Source organism: Lepidochelys olivacea (genome assembly GCF_965140295.1).
Source record: "Lepidochelys olivacea isolate rLepOli2 genome assembly, chromosome: 2".
Taxonomy (NCBI): Eukaryota; Metazoa; Chordata; order Testudines; family Cheloniidae; genus Lepidochelys; species Lepidochelys olivacea.
This window is the reverse complement of record NC_140412.1, coordinates 234869137-234888295: the sequence shown is the minus strand read 5'-3', so window position 1 is coordinate 234888295 and position 19159 is coordinate 234869137. Positions and strand designations below refer to the sequence as shown.

General features: G+C 39.5%; 1 protein-coding gene across 3 annotated transcripts in view; it reads right to left on the bottom strand.

The window, feature by feature from the left end:
- Window positions 1-19159, bottom strand: part of ARMC3 (armadillo repeat containing 3) — a 111995-nt gene that overhangs the window by 52346 nt on the left and 40490 nt on the right. For all 3 annotated transcript variants that reach the window (XM_084618244.1, XM_084618246.1, XM_084618245.1), the window contains exons 10-11: window positions 15750-15902; window positions 15520-15625 (exon numbers count right to left, since the gene is read on the bottom strand). In XM_084618244.1, coding sequence (XP_084474370.1) covers window positions 15520-15625; window positions 15750-15902 — 259 coding nt within the window. The remainder of the gene's footprint in view (window positions 1-15519; window positions 15626-15749; window positions 15903-19159) is intronic.

The window sequence follows — 19159 nt, the reverse complement described above, 5'->3', positions numbered from 1 at the left end:
CTCCTTTTTGGGAAGCTGATCCATGGCTGGAGGGTGCTTGAGGAGCTCACCTGATGTTAGAGGTGGCCATGCCCGAGTGGGTCTCTGCTGAGCTGGGGTGGGGTGACAGGGAGCTTGTCTGGGCTGGTGCTTCTGGCTCAGGAGTGGGAGCTGCAGAGTGTTCAGGCTCCTGAATGCTCAGCTTAAAGAGACAGCGCGCTGACACACTCAGGCACACACACAGTCTCCCAAACACACCCCTACCCCACATGCTCTCTCTCACACACAGTCTCCCTCACATACTCCCCCAACACACACTCTTGCGCACGCACAGACACACACACTGCCCCCAACACTCACCCTCTCACACAGTCTCCCTCAATACACACACACACTCTCTCTCTCACACTCCCCAACAGACACACATTTACACACAGTCTCCCTTACACACTCCCCCCACACACACAATCTCTCTCTCTCTCTCTCTCACACAGTTGTATTATTATTGTTGTTGTTACTTCTTGGTACTTCCTGTCAAAATGTGCAATGCACATATATATATTCTCTAATTTTATTCTTTCAAAGTTCATTAATTATTACAGTACTGTTATTTTAGTTTTTTGACTGCTCTGTGCCTTTCATAATTTTATTTCTCTTTTATGCTTAAATTTAATTCTTTGAGTAGTGAGGTCTAAAATGCCTAGCCAGTCCTGGCTGGAGTAATTATCATTATTACTTTTATTACCAGATTGTGCTTTGTCATTTATTATTTAAAGTGATACAATCAAATAATAGTATCCTTCTAGAATGTAAATTTAGCTTGTACTCACCTTAGCAGTGGAAATTTAAAAAAAATTAGCTAACATATAACTTTGGACACCGGGCAGATGAAGATCACTTATTTTCAAACTGTATTTTAATTATAGCTGTAAAATAACTTAAAATTCATATGAAAATAAATGTGGTTACAAGTCTGATACTAATGGTAATAATGGTGTCAAACGTTAGTGAGTCACGTACACAGAATCATACAATCATAGGACTGGAAGCGACCTCATCTAGTCCAGTTCTCTGCACTCATGGCAGGATTAAGTATTATCACATGATTGTAATTGGTAAACATAAATGCCAAAATAATTAGAAGAATGAATTCCCATTCTTAATAAAAGAGAAAAAAACTTAATCACGTATGTTAGAATTAAGTAATACATTTTAGTGGAGTGAAAAACAATTGACTAAAATAGAGTAGATAATGGCAGTAACAGAGAAAGTAAGCAGATTTTAAGCCGATTTTATTTATTTTTAAATAAGTTATTGTACAAAGATAGTGTACAAAGTATCAAACCTATGTTTCAGATATCTATGTTAAGGTTCCAAAACTGATACCTCAAAGCTTGGGATTGGGAATATCTTGCTGTAATATCACTTGATTGTTCTAAATTTACATATAAACTTAAAATATGGCTTTAATTGGTGTTTCTATATATTTTTCCTTTCTTTATTTAGGAATTAGATACAGTGCTCCCGTGTCAGCTAATTTCTAAGTTATCTGCAAAAAAACCTAGTGTTTTCAGTGCCTAAGTAGCCCCTGGAATCATGATTAATGTTGCCCCCTACCATCAATATCTGACATGGCGCCTCTGTGTTTCTTGGTCTCCTTAGCAGTCTCCTTTAGTCAGAGTTGCTGTGAGTCTTCCCCCATGGCTGCCCCAGCTGCCAGGCTTCTAGTAATGCTCCCCTGTAGGGAGGCAGCTAGCTTCTGCCTCTTTGCCAGTCAGCCCTGAACCGAGCCAGGTTCTTGCCTTTTCTTCTTCCTCCAAGCCTAGCACTGGCTGCAGTTATAACAGGACAGGGCTAGCTAGTCTCATAGGTTTTCTTTAACCCTTTTCGTTCTGGTGTCATGTTTCTTGGCTTTACCAAGTATATCTCCCCTTATTAGGTACTTCCGGTACTTCCAAGAACAGCGTGGACCTGCCCAATGTTCCTTCTAATTTTTGACAGGTCGTGTGCGCAAAAAAATTTCTTCTGTGCAAATTTTTGAAGCAGAGTTCAAATTTGTGAGCCGTGAGGCAAATGCGCCTAAGCGAGTAAAATGCTTATACATTTAAAAAGTTTTAATTTGCAATTTGAGATAAAAATAGTTTTACACCGTATTATTTTATAAATGTCCTTTTTAAATACTTAGAAAAAAGGAAATATAACTATTCTTCATGAAGCAGAAGTTAGTTTTAAGCATTATGCTTTATGATCTTTTTTATAGACAATCACGAGCATATATCAAGCATATTAATCATGATCTTTATCAGTCCAGAATTTCTGCCCGTTGTGTCCACTTTCACCTGTCATTCTATACACATGTCCGAAAAGATTTTGATAAACATATAATAAAGACAATTTAATAAGTATGCCATTATGTCATTTTATATGGGTTTTCAGATAGAGACATCATAAGTAAAAAAAGAAAAACAAGCGTTTGTGTTTTAAATTTAAAATGTTCCTAAAAATATCAATAAATGATTATCAACCAAGAATAAGGTCTGTAATTACAAATGTATTTTAATTTCCTTATTGGTCGAAATGTCAAAGACTGCTGAACTAACCTTACTGGTTTTCCCTGTGATCTTTTTCATTTGCCCATTCAATACAAACTCTATCCAGATCTATCAGTCCTCCATCCAGTTGATAATTCTTAATACACACCAGCATGTCAAAATTATCTACTTTACTTGTAAACAATCCCATAGTTTGCTTTTTAGAGTGTTCATTAAGCTAAAGCCATGCTCACAGTCTGCACTTGATGCTAGGAATGTTCCTCCAATATCCATCAACTTTGCAAGATTCTGAAACTGTTTGTTCTGGTGAGCAAATGTCACCATATCCGGGAAACTTAAAACCAATTGGCTTTTGAGTCTTTCGGCTACTGCAAACTTGAAGTCATTGTACTGACTGACTATAACAATCTCTTCAGCAAGAAAGTCTTTGTATTTTGAACATAGGGATTTGACAGATGACGCTTTAAGAAATCCAGCTTCCATACATAGTTCCACATTCTTCCTGTTGAAAATTCTCCCGAAGCTCTGGCATCTTGACAATATACACAAACCACTCCGTTGTCCTCACCATACTTGAATATTTCACGAAGTTTAACAAGCTTTACACTATCTGACTTCAGTGTAACCGTCTCTATAGCCTCATCTTACCATCCAGATTTAAATGAAGTCGCTGTTCTTTTACGCTTTAGACCTCTAGACAGTGACATTTTGGGATTGATTTTTTACCACATTGGTTTATTTAAAATTAATACTTTTATTATATGGCTACTATTTCAATGCGCTTAACAGCATGACTCGACAAAAGGGCAAACAGGAGATCATTCAGATCAGGATACTGGAAGTTTGTGCATAGCTCTGATCACATCCAGGCATCTGCGGCAAAAAAACACGGGAAAATGGAGATGTGTGGGTCCCGACAGTCCAGATGTGATCAACTTTCCACGTTTGAAATGCTGGTGGGGAGGGGTACGATTCATTGCCCTCCTTTCCCTTTCCCCCCTTGCCAGCTAGTAGAATCTGGCTGTGTTGATAGATGGCAGGCGAACAATGTCAAAAGTCGCCCATAAATGATATTTCGGCCTGGCTCCAATGTAGTATTTCATTTTTTGTGCACGCAGTGTTTCGCCGTGTCCACAGGGTTTAGGATCTGTGTGCATGCGCACACGCGCACAGCTTAGAGAGAACACACCTGCCCCTGCTGGTGTGACCCCCACCTCCGCCAGTGTGACCTTGGATGTATGGTGCGGGAGAAGTCATGCTGGATGGGGGAAGAGGACACCCTTTTTAAGGAGATCTGTAAGAGGGACTGCAGTCCATTAGGGACTTTGTATGCTCACCCATTGTTTGAGCCACTTGAATGTGGGGATAAGATTTTACATCACAATGCACACATTATAACAGAATGGTGCCTTGGGTCAACTCTGGGTTTGGGACCACCGAGCTCCGCAGCAGGGTCTGAGCACACCCTGAGTCCACAAGCCCCACCACATCTACCAATATCTTATGGGTCTGGTCAACATTGCAGGGTTTCCTTGTCAAGCTCAGGCCCCTTGGGTCCAAAACTTCTCAAAGCTGCACTCCATGTAGAGGCAATCTTGAAACCAGTGCCCTGGAAGACCACAAGCAAAACACCTGTCTTGGTGTTTGCTGTTATGTTTGGGCCTTCCTCTGAGTATCTGGGAGGTCCCTCTGCATGGGATCCCCCTAGTTCAGGGACCAGTGATATTCCCTTCTTAAACTCTGGTGGGTTATCAGTTTCTCAGTCTGAGGTGTGGGTCAAAGGCTCTGCACATTTGGTCCAGGGTATCCATGGGCCTCTTGATCATGAGGCCACTTCTGAGTCCAGGTGAGGGGGGAGTAGGTTGAAGCCCCTCAAGATGTTGGCTTCCATGGCCTGCTCTATCATTTGGCAGTGTGGGACCCTTGGTCCCAGCAGGTCCCTGGTGGACTGTTAGTATCGGGTCTTGGCCACCAGACAATTTTCCATGAGATGAGCAGTGTCAGTCAGGGTTTTGGAATGATGTCACATCACTCATTGTTTTCCTCCAGTGGGTGAACTATTCGAATAGGACAAGCTTGGCAACCAGAGCACCCATCCTCATCTCATTGCTTCTGGGTAACCAAGTGGGGCCTTGGTCCCAGAGGGCACCGCTCATTGTGGAAGTGTTGCCAGCACGTCTCTTCCACAATGTCCCAGGCATCAAGAATGGCTGCCTTGACCTGACCATACTCTCGTGCCACAACAAGGTCTCTAAAGCATGATACAGTTGTGCCACCCCAGTTAGGCATGGAGCCAGCAAAACAGCTCTTTGGTTTAGGGGCCATCTGGCCACCGTAGCCACTTGCTCAAAGATTTCAAGGAAGGCTTCAGGATTGTCATCAGGCGGCATCTTGGTAAGCCTGACAGGCAGTGGCCATGGCTAGCTTGAGGCTCACTGGCACTGCTGTACTAACTGTAGTAACACAACCACCTGCTGTACCAGCTGCTGCTGCTGTTGGGCTGCTAAATTGTGGACCAACAGCTGCTGCTGGTTGGCCATTTGTTGCTGATCACTTGTTGCTGATGATGATGATGCGCATTCTGATTGGCCATTTATTTTAGCAGCTGATCCATCTCCATTAAGCTATGGGAGGAGGCGTTTTCTTGAGGGTGTTTCCGCCTGTGCCCAGACTTCCTTATGCAGGGACTAGGGCATCTGCCTTCATTCTCTACCAGTTTTGTAATAGGATGCATGCAGGGCCAGTGGCCTAGTGATTGGAACACCTGACTTCTGGCCTCTTGCTCCCCTAGCAGAGGCACTTCAGTCCTTAAGAAGGGACCCTACGGAAGCAACGCTTCCCAGCAAAGAGTCTAAGTCCACTGCCCTGGGCTACTTCCCACCCCTGTCCCTTCAATTTGGGGTGTGGCCCCTGTAGTCCAAACAGTCTGGAGAGGCTCAACTCTGTTGTACCATGGGTACTGTGCTATATAATTAATTATGTTTTGGCTATATCCATGTTTTATAGTAAAAATTAAGGTATTAAAATAAATGAACAGTGAATACTGAATACAGAATAGTGAATACTAGTATTAGCCATTTTCTTTTTATGTCTTGTAAGTAACAGATAGGGTTTTATCTGTGTCTATGTTAATTGAATTAGAGAAATTTCGGAAGGCCAGGCCACAATGTGGGGAAAAAATAGTTACAAAATTTAGTAAGGTCTAATTTACAATGCCTTTCTTGTTCAACATAAAACACTGCTATTTGTTACCTTTTGAAGGTCTCTGCAAAAAACTGTTTGTGTGAATGAGGAATGTATGCATCAGGGAAAAATAAGGTGTGAAAGCCATTTTTGAAGCCAGATGGCCAAGGAAAAAAAAATGAAGAGACTGAAAAAACATCAGAGAACCATCAATGAGCATCCATGGTTGAGAAGGGTCAAATTAATGGCCCTGATGTAAAGGCTGGCATCCTTAAAACATAAAATAATTAATTAAATCAAAAACAGACAGAATGACCCTGCCGGAGGTGTTTTGGGCCATAAAAAAATAACATCCACTGAAAATTAACTGGTCATAAACTGACACAGCAAAATCCATAGACTTCAACAGAGAAAAAGGACTATAAGAACAGAGTGCTTTACCTTGGGGCTTTGGGTTTGTCTTGCCAACAACTCCAGAAGCATCGGATCGCGACCAACAGAGCCCGGCTCCCCTCTGTGACCAATTTGGCTGGCCACTACATTAATCCAGACTCTGAACTGGTAACTATAAACATCGACCAGCGGGACTGTGTGCATGTGATGTGTGTGACTAAAAAGCATAAGCTAAATGCTGTATTCTCAATAAATACAGCTTGTTGTCTTTTCCCCTATAAAAAAATCTCATGTGCTTTGTATAAGCATAACATTTTTGGTGGAGAATGCAAAAGGGGAAGAATATGTGCTGTAATAGTTGTAAATACTGCTAAGAAGGTATATCACACACTTAAAAGTGATCAATCATTCAGGTGTGCGCACCCCCAATCATAGAGATACCGGGCAGTAAAGAGGGAACCATTTGTGGTTAATATTGTCTTCACTGTTGGTACCCTATGAATTGAGAATTTTGATGGTTAAAAGGTATACACACACTCAGTCATAGCAGGGCTAAGAAACAGAAGAAAGGTTTAGCAGTCCTCTCTCCACCCCGGGTTGCTGGGGGGAAAATAATTGGAGGTGGGTATACCCCTAATCGTAGTAAGGTCGGGCAGTAGGAGGAGGACTTAGAGATCCTCGCTCCAAACTGAAAAATCCTAGGTGCATACACCCTCAGCTGTAGCAAAACTGAGCACAAGAGGAGAACTTAGTGTTTCTTGCTCTGATCCTGGGAGGGATTTTTATGTTTGGTGTATGAACCCTTGGTGGTAGTAGTCCAAGTGATACAGAGGGAGGCTTAGCATTTCTCCCTCTGGCCCGGAACAGGTTACATTTGTAAGCCCCGGCACTGGCACGGTCAACAGGGGTGAAAAAAGGAATTTGTAAGCCTCGGCACTGGTGTGGGCAACACAAAATCTTAAAAGTAATTAAAAATACCAACCAAAGACCTTAAATACAAAATATTCAAATGAAAGGCTATCAAAATAAAAAACTCAATAATAATGGGGGATTTCAATTATCCCCATATTGACTGGGTACATGTCACCTCAGGACAAAATGCAGGGCCAAAATTTCTCGATACTTTAAATGACTGCTTCTTGGAGCAGCTGGTACAGGAACCCACAAGGGGAGAGGCAACTCTCGATCTAGTCCTGAGGGGAGCGCAGGATCTGGTCCAAGAGGTAACAGGACCACTTGGAAATAGTGACCATAATATCATAACATTTAACATTCCTGTGGTGGGAAGAACACCTCAACAGCCCAACACTGTGGCATTTAATTTCAGAAAGGGGAACTATGCAAAAATGAGGAGATTAGTTAAACAGAAATTTAAAGGTACAGTGACTAGAGTGAAATCCCTGCAAACTGCATGGACACTTTTCAAAGACACCATAACAGAGGCTCAACTTAAATGTATACCACAAATTAAAAAACACAGTAAAAGAACTAAAAAAGACCCTCCGTGGCTTAACAACGATGTAAAAGAAGCAGTGAGAGATAAAAAGGCATCTTTTAAAAAGTGGAAGTCAAATCCTAGTGAGGTAAATAAAAAGGAGCATAAACACAGCCAAATTAAATGTAAAAATGTAATAAGAAAAGCCAAAAAGGAGTGTGAAGAACAGCTAGCCAAAAACTCAAAACGTAATAACAAAACGTTTTTTAAGTACATCAGAAGCAGGATGCCTGCTAAACAACCAGTGGGGCCCCTGGACGATCGAGATACAAAAGGAGCACTTAAAGACGATAAAGTCATCGCAGAGAAACTAAATGAATTCTTTGCTTCAATCTTGACAGCTGAGGATGTTACGGAGAGTCCCAAACCTGAGCCGTCTTTTGTAGACAAATCTAAGGAATTGTCACAGACTGAAGGAGGTTTTGGAATTAATTAAGAAACTTAACAGTAATAAGTCACTGGGACAAGATGGCATTCACCCAAGAGTTCTGAAAGAACTCAAATGTGAAATTGTGGAACTATTAACTATGGTTTGTAACCTGTCCTTTAAATCAGCTACTGTACCCAATGACTGGAAGATAGCTAATGTAACGCCAATATTTAAAAAGGACTCTAGAGTTGATCCTGGCAATTACAGACTGGTAAGTCCAATGTCAGTACCAGCCAAATTAGTTGAAATGATAGTAAAGAATAAAATTGTCAGACACATAGAAGAACATAAATTGTTGCGCAAAAGTCAACATGGTTTCTGTAAAGGGAGGTCATGTCTTACTAATCTATTAGAGTTCTTTGAGGTGGTTAACAAACATGTGAACAAGGGGGATCCAGTGGACATAGTATACTTAGATTTCCAGAAAGCCTTTGACAAGGTCCCTCACCAAAGGCTCTTATGTAAATTAAGTTGTCATGGGATAAGAGGGAAGATCCTTTCATGGACTGAGAACTGGTTAAAAGACAGGGAACAAAGGGTAGGAATAAATGGTAAATTTTCAGAATGGAGAGGGGTAACTAGTGGTGTTCCCCAAGGGTCAGTCCTAGGACCAATTCTATTCAACTTATTCATAAATGATCTGGAGAAAGGAGTTAACAGTGAAGTGGCAAAGTTTGCAGATGATACTAAACTGCTCAAGATAGTGAAGACCAAAGCAGACTGTGAAGAACTTCAAAAAGATCTCTCAAAACTAAGTGATTGGGCAACAAAATGGCAAATGAAATTTAATGTGGATAAATGTAAAGTAATGCACATTGGAAAAAATAACCCTAACTATACATATAATATGATGGGGGCTAATTTAGCTACAACTAATCAGGAGAAAGATCTTGGAGACATTGTGGACAGTTCTCTGAAGACGTCCACGCAGTGTGCAGCGGCAGTCGAAAAAGCAAATGGGATGTTAGGAATCATTAAAAAAGGGATAGAGAATAAGACGGAGAATTATTGCCCTTATATAAATCCATGGTACACCCGCATCTTGAATACTGTGTACAGATGTGGTCCCCTCATTTCAAAAAAGATATACTGGCATTAGAAAAGGTTCAGAAAAGGGCAACTAAAATTATTAGGGGTTTGGAACAGGTCCCATACAAGGAGAGATTAAAGAGGCTAGGACTTTCCAGCTTGGAAAAGAGGAGACTAAGGGGGGGCATGATAGAGGTATACAAAATCATGAGTGGTGTGGAGAAAGTGAATAAGAAAAAGTTATTTACTTGTTCCCATAATATAAGAACTAGAGTCCATCAAATGAAATTAATGGGTAGTAGGTTTAAAACAAATAAAAGGAAGTTCTTCTTCACTCAGCGCACAGTCAACCTGTGGAACTCCTTGCTTGAGGAGGTTATGAAGGCTCGGATTATAACAGGGTTTAAAAGAGAACTGGATAAATTCATGGAGGTTAAGTCCATTAATGGCTATTAGCCAGAATGGGTAAGGAATGGTGTCCCTAGCCTCTGTTTATCAGAGGGTGGAGATGGATGGCAGCAGAGAGATCACTTGATCATTACCTGTTAGGTTCACTCCCTCTGGGGCACCTGGCATTGGCCACTGTCAGTAGACTGGACACTGGACTGGATGGACCTTTGGCCAGTATGGACCAGTATGGCCATTCTTATGAAAGGAGTCCCCTAAGGAAAATGCTCAGGTAGAGCCAAAAAAGCTGCCGTGTGTGCAAAAGATTACCCCTTTTAAACAAATCTCAAATTTATAAACCTTTCAACCCTAATAAAAAGGGATTCGGCTGCACTCTGGCTATTGTGGAAAGCCTGTAATGAGGTGTTCCTCCGGCTGGTCAATTGCCAAGCAAAAAACACTACACTGCATGAAAAGCTCAGTGCGAGTAAGCAAAACACCAATAAATGGAAAGTATTGACTACAGGGGTTCACGGCCAATTGGACATGCTTAAGGACGCTGTACAAAAACTAAAAGCAAGGGAAAAAGAATTACTAAAACAAATAAAAGAATAAAATAAAATAAAAAAAAATCCCAAGTCCTACAGGGCATAGTAAAGAAACTAATATTAAAGCAAGGCAGAGCTCCTGCAAGTCATAATCGCTGCAAATTGATTATCAAGCAGCTTAACTAGAAGCTAGGCTTCGCAACCCACCAAGTTGCAGCAGTCACAGCAAAAGAATGGGATCAAACACTGTCCAGGGTAAACCCTGACTGGGAGGAAGAAATATGGGACCCCAGGGAAACCTGGGAGGAAAATATATGAAATAGTCCGCAAAAATGTACACACAATGGGTGCACTCCCATGGCCCCAGTAGCGCTCTAACAACTCCCGTAGTGAGTGGAGGTAGCACAACCGTTACCACAGTTCCAGTATCGGCCACCAGCTTAAAGACAATAGCTGACATTTGGGGACCCTGAACCGAGACATCTTTTCTAGATGGTGTACCAATGCAGTTTTACTTGCAAAAAGGGAAGGGCTAACTACCCTGGAAGTCTATCAACTCATGTGGGTATGTGCAGCCTCGGAAATTAGAGCCACTTTGAATAGGTTGGTAGTCACCGACAACGTTGGTTTCCTGGGTCTAATGGCAACATTTGGGGAACAGATAGGTAGATGTAATATACAAATATATATAATATAGAATATATATATATATACAAAAAAGGTCTCTTATGTGGTGGCAATAAAACCAGCAGTTATCTATACAAACAAAAGTGGTACAAAAGGGATCAATGGGAATATGCTAGAGGTCATTCCCAAGGACGAGGGAATAGGGGTCAGCAGGGGGATCGGGTATACCCACATCTCTGGCAATATCAAGCCAACACCTCTAGGCATTAAAAAAGCATTAATAAAATAGTAAGTCATACCAAAAAAATTCACCAGACAAGCTGCCTCTAATTCTAGCAGCTATTCGCAGCAGCAACAGGCTAAAAACCAAAATCCAGCCTTTTCAAATTACGTTTGGAGAATCAATGCGCCTTATAATTAACATTAGCCATCTAACACAAAATAAAAAAAAAATCCCTCATGTAACACAGCGTAAATATTTACAGTGGCTTAAGCAGCTGCAAAAAAACAAAACCACTCTCCAATATAGGGTTAATCAAGCTATCAAACAAATAAATAAAAAAATCCATGCACAAAAGCATACTAAAACAGCCCTATAAAAAACAAAAAAATCAAACCATATATCTCAAATTAAAAAAGGGGGGCCACGCACTAAAATCAAAACAAACAAAACCCTATTCCATAGTGGACCGCCTCAGCCCACTAGTTTACTGTATAAAAAAAAATTAAAATGGGTACATGTCTCACAAATTAAATTTTTTGCATAAATAATAATGTCAAACTTTTTACAAAAAAACCCTCCTAAAATTCAAAACATAAAGCGCTGGCTCAACCACTACTACCCTCCAAATCCATAAAACCCCAGTATAAGGTTTAGCAGTCCCTGTATGTTCTTGGGGGCCTGTATGTCCCAGATATTTAAAAATATCTTGGGAAAGCCCACCACAATCTCTTCCCTGGTCAAAAATAATTCCCTCCTAACTAATCAAACATAAATCCCCATCAAAAAACCAAAAATCCTCTTAAAATAATACAATAAAAATACAAATCAAATCCTAAGGCCACTAAAAAATACCAATATTTATGCCTGGAACGGGGAAGTGGAACTTAAAGTTCACCTTATAAACATAAAAAAAACAGCTAAAATTAAAAAATAAAACTGCCTTAGCCATAAAATGCACTAAAATGCAAATTCTCCATTTAGCATCACTTGAACATAAAATGTTCTGGGTAATATCAAAAAACATTAAAGTACTAAAACACCTTTTAAAACAACCACAACAAAAATCTTTATTTAATGCCTATAAGCATAAATAAATAGAATATGCCTTCAGCATAATTAAGTCTAAACTGCTACTAAAAAAAATTATTATCAAAATTGCCCATCAACAATCTGTAAAGGCAAAGCTATGAAAAGCCAGGCCACTATCAAAATTGACCATGGGATCTTTCTAGTTACCTCGCATTATGGATCAATGGGCCAACCCCCCACCCAAAAACCTACTAAATACATAACAGTGTACAAAGTGGGACCCTCATAAATGGGTATGCCTCTCTCTGCCTGCCACCATAAAACCATGCAATAAAACTACATTGTTAAGAACATACATTTAAAATAAACTTAAAAATGTAACACGTGTTTTATATAAGGAACAATGTATATGTGTTATATCCTAAAAAACAATATTTTAAAAAACTAAAAGTATTAGCCAGCCACCAGTAAATAAGTGTAAATGCAATGCTAGCTCTTTATACACCAATAACCACACTTATTACCTCTGCAAGCTAAAAAAAGCCCAAAGTACCGTAATCACCCCCTTGATTAACTTCTCCGTCTCCCTTGGTTTAAATTGGCAAAAATTAGCTAATCATCTGCTTCTAAAAGCAAAAATAACTCAGTTTTTGGGGAAAAAAAACAAATAAAAAAACCCCCAAAAATATAAAAAAAACAAATTCTCCAAATAACACATGCAAATAAAAACATAATTAAAATCGCTAATTCTAAAAAAACCTCACTGCATATCATTGGTATAATGTTTTTACAAGCTGGTCTCCCACTTCCAAAGGTATATTGTCAATCATGCTTCATCCATTGTTAATTGTATTGGTACTATCCTGTGTCTGCCCAATTAAAATGTTCTGTATGTGTTGCTAAATAAAAAAAATGTTTATCAACTTGCAACCACAAGCTCAAATTACCTCCCAATACATTGCTATAAAACAATTATATAAAATATGACCCACTCAAAAATTGTTCTCAAAGGGTCAAAAGGGAAATTATGTTGTACCATGGGTACCGTGCTATATAATTAATTATGTTTTGGCTGTATACATTGTATGTTTTATAATAAAAATTAAAATATTAAAATAAATAAATAAAATAGTAAATACTAATATTAACCATTTTCTTTTTATGCCTTGTAAGCAACAAACAAAGTTGTGTCTGTGTCTATGTTAATTAAATTTTAAAAATTTCAAAAGCCCAAGCCCCAGTATGAAAAAAAATAATTACAAAATTTGGTAAGGTCTAATTTACAATGCCTTTCTTATTCAACATAAAACACTGCTATTTGTTACCTTTTAAAGGTCTCTGCAAAAAACTATTTGCATAAATAAAAAAATGTATGCATCTATCATATATATATATATATATATATAAAGGCCATTTTTAAAGCCAAATGGCCAAACAACCCCACCAAAACGCCAAAAAAAATCAATGCGCACCCATGGTTAAAAAGGGGCAAATTAACAACCCTAAAGTAAAGGCTAGCAGTCTTAAAACACAAACTAATTAATTAAATCAAAACCAAACAAAATAACCCTCCCAAAGGTGTTTTAAGCCATCAAAAAATAACACCCACTAAAAAAATAATCAATTATAAAGTAACACAGCAAAATCTATAAACTTCAACAACAACAAAAAACTATAAAAACAAAATGCATTGCCACAGAGCTTTGGGTTCGTCTAGCCAACAGCTCCAAAAGCATCAAATCGCAACCAACAAAGCCCAGCTCCCCTCTGGAACCAATCTGGCTGGCCACTAAATCAATCCAAACTCTAAACTAACAACTATAAACATCGACTGGCAAAACTGTGTGCATGGTGTATGTGTGTAACTAAAAAGCATATGCTAACTGCTGTATTCTCAATAAATGCAGCGTGTTGCCTTTTCCCCTATAAAAAAATTGTGTGTGCTTTCTATAAGCATAACAGCTCAAGTAGCATCCCATTGTGGACCTTTTGCAGCATCTTGCCACAACCTTAGGTCCCTCTGGGCCTAGGCGCCAACTTTTCCAGGTGCCAGTGGGTGCTCTCCCCCGCCCCTGCCCCACCCCCATCACAACCCCTTCCCCAAAGTCCCCACCCCAACTCTGCCCACTCCCTGCCCCTATTGGACCCCTTCCCCAAATCCCCGCCCCAGCTATGCCTCTTCCCAGAGTGCACCTCGTTCCCCCTCCTCCCCCCAGCGCTTCGCGACGCGAAACAGCTCTTTCGTGCAGCAAGCGGTGGGAGCTAGGGGGAGAAGTGGAGCGGCAGTGCACTCAGGGGAGGAGGCGGAGTGGAGATGAGCTGGGGCCGGGGAGGGCTGGGAGCTGCCAGTGAGTGCAGAGCATCCACCAATTTTTACCCGTGAGTGCTCCAGCCCCGGAGCACCCATGGAGTTGGCGCCTATGCCTCTGGGCAAGGCAGACATAAAATTGGAGGGGCCTAACTTCAAAATGTCTCTATAGTTCAGTCACACCATTCGCTCACTGCTCCTTGGTCTCCTCAGCAGTCTCCCTCAGTCAGGGACACAGTGCTTCTTCCCCAGTGGCTACCCCTCTTTAAGTTAGCCACTATGCTGTTCTTATCACATCAAAATGTATATGTTGCTGTTGGCTTTATGATTTAACATTCTGGGGGCTTATAAGAAGGAACTAATACATAACTAATAAAATGATTCTATTCTCATTAGTCCCATTTGTGACTAGAATATCCTCAACATCATTACACAGCAAATTCACATCATTTAAAGATATATCTGCATTCCCATTAAATATTTACTTTCAGTGGTTTACAAGTGAGACAAAAAACAAAAACAAAAACAAACAATAAACAATAAACAAACCCAGTTCTAGGATGAATATGGATTATAGTATCTCAGGCTGGATTTTTTTTCCCAAATTAAAAAAAGGGTTAGTATTTTTTTTAGTTATATGAATATAAAACAAATAGGGGCCAGATTCTCAGCCGGTGAGCTGGAGCTATGCTGATTTGTATCAGCAAAGGGTTTGGCCTTATCATTCATGAGTCCAAAGTTACTCTTTGGCTCATCTATGACTCAGAAAAGAGTTTCATTTACAAGTGAAGTTAGCAAGTAATTATAGTCACACAGCATTCATCCTGCATACCCATTTAATGTAAGTTATTGCTTTCTGATCTACATAGCAGACCTAAGATCAGATTCACCAGTCCATCTAAGGTTGGTGCAGGACTGTGTGATAACAGAAAAGTAAATTTAAGCCAGCTTTACATTCCCCTGATCCTTGATCTGTGCATAGATCAGCTCAGCCAAAGGCTGCTGTAATTTACATCGGCTGCCCAGAGCCTCAATGAACAGTTTGCAGCTGGACACTACCATAGTGTAGGGATGTCCTGACCACATCCCTTACATTGAGGACTAATGGGGGTGGCATAGAACTGCCACACCAGCTCATCATCATCAAGAGATTCCCCTGGCAGCTGCAGCAGGTTAAAGTCTGGCCTCTTGGCTACTATGCTGTGCTCTCTTTTATGTATGTGTAACTCCCACTGACATTGACTAGAGATCTAGGACATTGACTGGAGAATTTTTTAAAAATCAAAGTATGTCCAGATTAGTATTTTACATAGTTATTTACAAATTGCACACTTACCTTGCATTGCTAGGACTGGCTGTTGTCAGATTAGCCAGAGCTATGGCAGCACCTTCTTTTACTTCTTCATTCTCACTGCTTAGCAACTGAACTAGCTGGGGAATCCCTTTAAAAAAATAATTGTACATATGCTGCTTTAAATAACCCATGGGAAACTGTAAAATGATAATATGGTCCCTACAAAATGGAGCTTAATGGAGCTAATTCCATCTCCTCCCCAATTTACTCACCTTGGATTCCAAAAGCATCTTTGCTTGCTAAACTCTCACACATAGCAGAAATAGCTTGAGAAGCAGCAGCTTTAGCACCATCATTGTCAGTTCCCAAAAGGGTTACAAGGCACTTTTCAATCTCTTCTTCATGCAAAATTCTTCTATTTTCAGCTTTACACAAAACAAACAAAAAATAGCATTAATCTTCATAGAAATAGGATTGCAAATGAGAACGACATCTATTTGATCTCACACATTTGTTCCTTGCTTTTGATACAAAGGAGAGACTAAAGCCCAGTGTGTGGCATCACAGTTCAAGGCAATTGCACCTATATTCCTCCCTCCTGGTCCACCAAGGGCACTCACTCTAGCTCCCGGTTCCTCAGCTGTCACCTCTCCTGGGCAGAGACCCGCATTAAAAGGCAAGGGAGATAAAAAGGATGCATTTTAATAACCAGCTTTAAACACAAATAACCAAATTCAGTCGAGAGTTTGTTTCCTGGTTGTGCAGACTCAGTGATTCAGCTTTCACATTTTCTGTTTACTACAGTCATACTCTTTAAGGGATATATTCTTCCCTCAGTTCATGCTAATAGGAGTCATGTACATGAAATTTAAAGGCAAATATACAAGTAAAAGAACAATTAAGCTGTGTACTTGATGGTTCCCATATCAGTCACAGTATTATATGGACCAAACAAAAGGCAAGGGCAGATAAAAAACGTGCAACTCATAGTTCTTCATTAAAATGCAGTTTAAAGAAAATGTTAAAAGACTTGGGGCTCAATCTTGCCCTATGCCGCACTGATGTGCCAGGGCAAGGAAGAGTGCACAGGAAGTCTCCTCCTACTACACAAGCAGGAGCACAAGATCTTTCCACAGCACTCAAAGGAGGGCTGGCCAATAAGCTTGGAGAACTCACCTACCTCAAAATAGGTGTGGTCTGAAGTTTAGAGGGCATGTCCAGCTCCCTCCCTTCACCCAGCAAGGCTACATGTTGCTGTCAGCAATCCTGTTCAGGGTAACAATAAAGTGCATACCAGAGTGCATCCTCCCTGACTGGCAGGAGTCTGTAGCAAAGGAAGCACTGGATAGCATATCTGCTGCTCTTCATCACTGTAATCACTAGGGCCGAGAGCCAACAAAACACTCAAGCATGTGCATAACCCATGCTTGTGAGTAGTCCCATTGACAGCAATAGGGCTACTTATGTGCTTAAAGTTATGCATATGGGGTAAAATTTTCAAAAGTTCATCAGTGATTCAAGAGCTCAAATTCCATTGACTTTCAATGAGACAGATATATAAATCACTTAGCCACTTTTGACATTTTTGCCACAACTATTTAAATCCTTTGCTGAATCAGAGCCTAGGGCAAGATGCAGCCCGCAATCTGTGGTCTAACTGAAAAAAAGAAGATAATTTTAATATTATCTAAAACATTTACATTCATTTTATAAATTTATTATTTTATGTTATTTAAAATCGTTCTTCTCAATGAAAACGGAACTTCTGTGATAGTTTTGGTTTGGCTTAAAAAAATTCTCAGTTTGACCATAAAGCTAATGAAAACTAGATTTTCAATCAAGCCCTATTACTGCAGAAATGGCTCAATGCATACATATCACAAGGCTATCGTTTTCTCTTTTCCAGACAGTTTCTACATATTTTATACTCATCAAAGCTACATAATCTACATCACAAAGTATAATACACAAAAACTCAAGTGTTGGGAGAATTTTAAGCAACAGCAGAAAGAAACTTGGCACAGCATTGACGTGTAACAGCCAACTCTCTCAAGAGGGCATTAAATGGGATTACAGACTGATTTGACAAGTAATAGACTTTGCTTCCGACCTGTTGCTTGCCAAACTAGTCTGTAATCCCTAATAACGCTCTCTAGGGGAGTCTTCTTGCTTCAGTAATTTGTTTTGATATGGCAAATTCATCATTGCTATATGAAATTTTTGTATTTTTTTAAAATGCTATTCTTATTTTTCCAAATGCCATGTGTGATTAAGGATGAACATTTTTTTCAAATATAGGTAAAAATATATTTACTGCCTACATGAAGGCAAATTAAGAACATTAATACTCTGCAGTAGTTCCTTTAAACTAGTAAATATAGCCATTTCAAATGTATTAGAAATAATCTAGAACAGCAGATTTTGATTCGACTTTATTGTATACTATTACAGTGTACATATAAAGAAAATTATTAACATTTTAAGTTTCATTTTCCAATTGTATTCTAAGGACAAATATTTCTGGCTGACCCTATCTCTATTTGCATGAGCTTGTCCATTTGGGTTTTATTATGGGCCTTTTATGTACAATAAAGCAGCATCATTTTGCACCAAAGCACTTCTCATGTTCAGATGATAACACCATATTTGTAGTGATAAATCTCTTGACCCTGGAATTATTTGAATATATTGATCTAATAGTACACAGAGCAATCAGACACAGGCAGCCAGCAGAGTCTGGAGGACCAACACCTCATCCTGTTTTTGAGCACTGAGCCCATCATGAACTAACTCTTGTTTAGGTTGTTTTTTTTTACTACTACTCATTTTTACCCCAAAACTAGGAACAAAGAGCCCAATACACTATTGCCCTGCACCTTCTGTAATAATTTATACCAAAGCAAAGTTAGGACAAAGTGGATAAAAAATACTACTAAATTACAATTACAGAATTTTAAATACATTTTGTTCTCACTTTGCACTCATGTAAATGACTGCATTATTTGTGAGACAACAGTGAATCAGGGTCAAAGCTTGCAATCCATAACTCTGGATGTACAAAATAAAAGCCCTGCAAAGGAACTGTATTAAATACATAATTTTGTGGCACAACAAAGCACAGTGATTAAACTGCCAGTTTGGCCTTATATAAACAGAACACTGAACTAAAGATGGTGTCCAAAATTTAATAAAATATTTATCCCACCTAAGTTGCTTTGTTCATACAGTGTAACCCTTTTGTGACATCTTTCCCAACAAAGAAAAGCTAAGGCAAATACTTTTTTGAAGGATGACATGCAAAAAAATGTGTTTACTAGCATCACATCCATCAGGAAAAAAGCAACTTCAGCTACAGCTGCCAACACTATTTATTTCAGAAACTGGCACTGGTTTATAGCTAACTGTTGCCGTCAGAAAATAGATACATGTACCATCATAACAGAGGTACAATTTTCCATTTTAATGCAAGACCATAATTCTTTTTCTCTACCCTGCTGGAAATGTTCTCAAAATCCAGCTGTGTTCACCAAACCTGCAAAGGGCAGATTACTGTATAGTTATAACAGATTTTAATGATGAAATCACATGCTGACTCAGAACTATAATGCACTATATTGGATTTCTGCCCAAGAAGTCATGCACTTACATTTTAATCAGAGTAATAATCGAGTACTATACCACA